At 43.1% G+C, this 4,964-nt stretch overlaps 1 protein-coding gene across 1 annotated transcript; it reads left to right on the forward strand.

Moving 5' to 3' along the window:
• Nucleotides 1-398: 398 nt before the first annotated feature.
• Nucleotides 399-4,459, forward strand: LOC127672130 (methyl-CpG-binding domain protein 3-like 2B). Its single transcript, XM_052167340.1, has 2 exons — nt 399-474; nt 3,744-4,459. The coding sequence occupies exons 1-2, from the start codon at nt 399-401 to the stop codon at nt 4,457-4,459; spliced, it is 792 nt and encodes a 263-aa protein (XP_052023300.1).
• Nucleotides 4,460-4,964: the final 505 nt, after the last annotated feature.

Genomic DNA, 4,964 nt, shown 5'->3' on the forward strand with positions numbered 1-4,964 from the left:
AGCTTTGTTGTCTACTGTCAAAAGACAGAGTGAATGTGAAAGCTCTTAGGCTTTGCTGGGTTAGTCATATTGAGTGAACTTTAAACATCATACTAAATTTGTTTTATGTGAATTCATATCCAGACCAGGAATCTATATACTGTAATTATGGTGTTAAACAAGACATATGCCTGCTCAGCTGCCACTTAGGGAGGTTTTATGAGACAAATCCATCCCTCTTTCTCATTCCCTCAGTTATTTTGATAGACACCATGACTATTTTGTGTTATTTTGCTATCCAATGTGTCAGAGAAATATTTGTCTAAGAACTATTTAAGATAGCTTTTCTTGGTTGTAATCATTTTATTAGTTCACAAATAAAAATACTGACTTATAAAAAAAATCTTGTTCTTCCAAACATGTACGATTCCATGAATTCACTTATCATTCATTTCCAAGCAAAGAGAGCCTTACATTCTCTCGACAATGCCTGCGGTAGGTTCTAATCACTATATTCCCAACGTCTCCCCTTGGGTTTCCTGAAATCCTCCTGATGTTTTTCATGTGTGTACCTACTACTTTGAAGTCAAGGGATTGAGTCTCTGTGTGTGTGGCCTTTCCTTCAGTCTCTGCTCTATACTTTGTCTCCACGTTTGTTCCCGTGAGTATTTTGTTCCCCTTTCTGGGAGGGTCCAAAGTGCCCACACTTTGGCCTTCCTTCTTCTTGAGCTTCGTATGGTATCTTCCAATTGTATCTTAGGTATTCGGGAGTTTGGGACTAATATCCACTTATCAGGGAGTGCATATCATGTGTGATTGGGTTGTGATGATGCACAACAGTAGGATTTGCTGAAGTCCTCAGAGGCAGGAGGATCATGAGTTTGAGGCCAGCCTGGGACTATCGATGCTGGTTAGCTGGAGCTAAGAAATTAGCAGTGATTAAGAAGAGACCAGCATCATTGAGGAGAAATCTTCTGGGAAGTGTTTTCTGAGAGCACAGAGGCTGTGTCCAGAGATAGCCAAGGTTGTACCTTGTGCTGTGGCTGAACTTGGTAATGTGTAAGAGTCACCTAGGTGGTACTGGCTTTGAAGGCATGAAGGGGTCATGAAGAGCACCTGAGGTTCGGCACTGTGAGAGGCCATGGAAGGCTATTGGTGAAGATACAGCTTCACTTGCAGTTGAAAGCCCAGGACTGAAGGGGTCATGCAGAGAAGTTGAGGCTTGACACCATGAAGAGAGCCTGTGAGAAGCTATTGGTGAAGCCTAGTTACAGCAGAAGATAGCAGTGTTTTGGAGATGCCAGTGCCATAAGATGACCACCAAGAGCAGCAGCAGAAGTGGAGTACAGGTAGCTGGAGCCTAGAAGACAAGGTGTGTGCTACAAAGGGCAGAGCTGGAGAAGTGACCCAAGCCCTTGGAGGAGCCCTGAAGATCGTGAGTGGATCCCAGACATTGGACAGTTGGAGTGACTTTGCCTTTGATTTTGACTGTGCCCTGATATTTTTCCCTTTTGAAGTAAGAAGTATTTTAGTGGAACCCACAATTAAGAGACTTTGAATTTCTAAAAAGCTCTGAATTAAAAAAAAAAAAGTATTGGATATTTTAAAGGGATTGAACTTTTAATATGTAAAGACTGTGGGACTTTTAACGTTATTTATATCTTGAGGATTGTATTATTCAGGGTTTCTATTCCTGTACAAACATCATGACCAAGAAACAAGTTGTGAAGGAAAGGGGTTTATTGAGCTTACACTTCCACACTGCTGTTCATCACTAAAGGAAGTCAGGACTGGAACTCAAGCAGGTCAGGAAGCAGGAGCTGATGCAGAGGCCATAGAGGGATGTTTCTTACTGGCTTGCTTCCTCTGGCTTACTCAGCCTGCTCTCTTATAGACCCCAAGAACACCAGCCCAGGGATGGCACCACCCACAAGGGGGCCTCCCGCCTTGATCACTAATCGAGAAAATGTCCCACAGCTGGATCTCATGAAGGCACTTGCCCAACTGAAGCTCCTTTTTCTGTAGTAACTCCAGCCTGTGTCAAGTTGACACACAAAGTCAGCCAGTACACTGATGAATAAGAAAGTAAGGGTTGAGGCTTAATAGTGATGTGTTTGTCTGTCAAGTAGACAAGGGGCCAATTGTACTGGCTGGTTTTGTGTGTCAACTTGACACAGGCTGGAATTATTACAGAAAAAGGAGCCACAACAAACATTGCATTGAACTGGAAGCCTAGACTTTCCCCTGATTATTTTGGGCTTCTAAAACCTTAAACCAACAGGCTAGAGAGGAATAACAATGTTAGGATCCAGATTACCATGAGAAATTTGACTGTCTCTCCACAATGGAGGTGAGCAGGATTATGTCTGGAGTACAGGAGATCCCTTAGGGCATCTCTTAGTACTACCAACTCCTGTGATTAAAGTCCATGGGAAACTACAACACCCTGATCCAAGCAGGATGGCAAAGGGCACAGACCCTTCAAGAATGAAGGTATGGGTCAATTCTCCAGGAAAAGACCCAGGACCTACTAAGTTGTTTGCCTAAAGTGAAGGAAATACAGAAAGGGTAGTAAAGAAAGGTAGTTATAAATTCCAGCTAAGGACATGTAACTAGTTGCAGAAATGAGGATTATAAAGTAATATGAATGCTTCTGTGTTACTTTGTTAAGAATACATTTGTCGGGGCTGGAGAGATGGCTCAGCGGTTAAGAGCACTGACTGCTCTGCCAAAGGTTCTGAGTTCAATTCCCAGCAACCACATGGTGGCTCACAACCATCTATAATGGGGTCCAATGCCCTCTTCTATGTGTGTCTCAAGATAGCTGCAGTGTACTTACCTATAAATAAAAATAAATAAATATCTTTAAAAAAAATAAAGAATACATTTGTCTTTCTTCCAATTCCTTTAACATCAATTGGTATTTAAGTCGAGACACTAAAAGAATGTTTCCAAGGGACATTGCCCCATTGTAAATTTACAAATGTGTTTGCAATTGTACCAGGAATAGTTATAACATGTTAGGAGTATTCATGACCTTGTTATTGTTTCATATGGACATGAGATATTATTTGTGTCAAGATGACAAGGGGTAGATTGTAATGGCTATTCCTGGTTGTCAACTTGATGATATCTGGAATGAACTACAATCCAGAATTGGAAGGCTCACATATGGTCCTAATCTGGTACCTAATCTGAAGGGCTGGGAGATAACAAGTTTCTGACCTGGATCTTGGCATGGAGATCTTGAGGCATAGTGGCTATGAATCTCAGAAGATTAAGACAGAGAGATCTCTAAGTTCAGGGTCATCTGGGACAAAGCAAGTCCCAGATCCAGGCCTGGTAACACACACCTTTAATCTGTGGCACGCACCTTTAATCTGTGGAACGCACCTTTAATCTGGGCCACACCTTCTGCTGGAGACCTATATAAGGACATTGGAAGAAAGAAAATTCACTCTCACTTCTTCCTCTGCTTGCCTTGCGGGACTGAGCAACTGCTAGATCCTTGGACTTCCATTCATAGCTGCTACTGACCATTGTTGGGAGTTGGACTACAGACTTGCTACCTGCCCTGGATATATAAAGACTGTAGCCTGTTCTTCCTGTGATCCTGGTTGTGTCAGAATTCCTCAGAGTCCGCCTGTCTCCGTGATCCTGTGATTCTACAATCCTGTGACCCTGAGATCTGGGGAGGATTAGGTGAGAAAGACATTGCCGGTTCCAGCAACTCAACACTTGTCTGCATCTCTGCGGTCCTTTAGGACAAACTCTACAGTCTTGGAGAGGCCTTCAGGAAACTGTTTCAAGCCAGCCCGTGATAGGAAGACACACAAGAAGTATGATACCCAACAAATTACAAAAGAGAAGACAGATCCAGGTTGCCCCAAAGAAGACAAAGTCCAAACACAAAGATAGTCTTACGTCCATACTTTCTCGGAGGATGACTAGTTGCATCTTTCAAAAACCTGTGACCATAATAACTTCACACCCTGAGAATAAAACCAGGTACAGGAGAGAGGAAGCTCAGCTGAAGAAACCCACACAGCTCTGTGCATTGAAGAGATTGCAGAACTATCAAGTTGGAGACAGTAAAGGAGGCCTATCATGTCCAATGAAGTTTACCATCCCCATAGAAAGAATTGCACTGGGAATGCAGGATGAAGCCAATAACCACAGTGGTATTGAGGATCTGCTCACTCCTGGAGAAGCCACCTCTGTCCAACCCCCATGCTTGGAAAAGACTGAGCAAGTGGCTCTTCAGTTGTCACCTTCTTTCTCCAGTCAAGGGGTAACAATGCCACTGCCCCTTCATCTGTCACCATCTTACTGCATTCAAGTAACTAAGGCAGACATCCTGAGACAGACCTGGAAGGTAAAGAAAGCCAGGCAGAGACTGGCAGAAGCCTTGAAGGCAGACAGGCTTGCCAGGCAGGCAGAGAACATGAGGGAGCAAAGAAGAGTGGAAAACACGCGTTGAGGTCTCAGCAAGTTTTTGAAGGAACTTTTGGTTTTGGTTTTGGTTTTGAGTTCCGTTGTAGTTTCGGTTTCAGTGTCGGTTTTGGTTTTGGTTTTGGTTTCAGTTTTGGTTTTGGTTTTGAGTTCCGTTTTGGTTTCAGATTCGGTTTTGGTTTTGGTTTTTCAACAAAAGGGTTTCCAGGTGTAACCCTGGTTGTCCTGGAACCCTGTCCCAGCCTCCAGAGTAATGACTTAAAAGGCATCACCCAGTATTACTTGTACATCTTTAAATGACAAATTTAATATACCCAACTCACTCATTTTTAAGCTTTTGGAAAAGCAAAAAATATAAGCAGTAGTGTTTTTTTGTTTTTTGTTTTTTGTTTTGGTTTTTTTTTTTTCTTGGGGGGCGGGGTTCGAGACAGGGTTTCTCTGTGTAGCCCTAGCTGTCCTGGAACTCACTCTGTAGACCAGGCTGCCCTTGAACTCAGAAATCCGCCTGCCTCTGCCTCCCAGAGTACTGGGAT

This window comes from Apodemus sylvaticus, chromosome 21, assembly GCF_947179515.1.
Source record: "Apodemus sylvaticus chromosome 21, mApoSyl1.1, whole genome shotgun sequence".
NCBI classification, from domain to species: domain Eukaryota; kingdom Metazoa; phylum Chordata; class Mammalia; order Rodentia; family Muridae; genus Apodemus; species Apodemus sylvaticus.

Coding starts and splice junctions, on each gene's coding strand:
- LOC127672130 (XM_052167340.1), top strand. CDS start 399: ATGTACGATTCCATGAATTCACTTATCATTCATTTCCAAGCAAAGAGA. Junction 475..3,743: donor TTCTCTCGACAATGCCTGCG/GTAGGTTCTAAT, acceptor GCGGTCCTTTAG/GACAAACTCTACAGTCTTGG.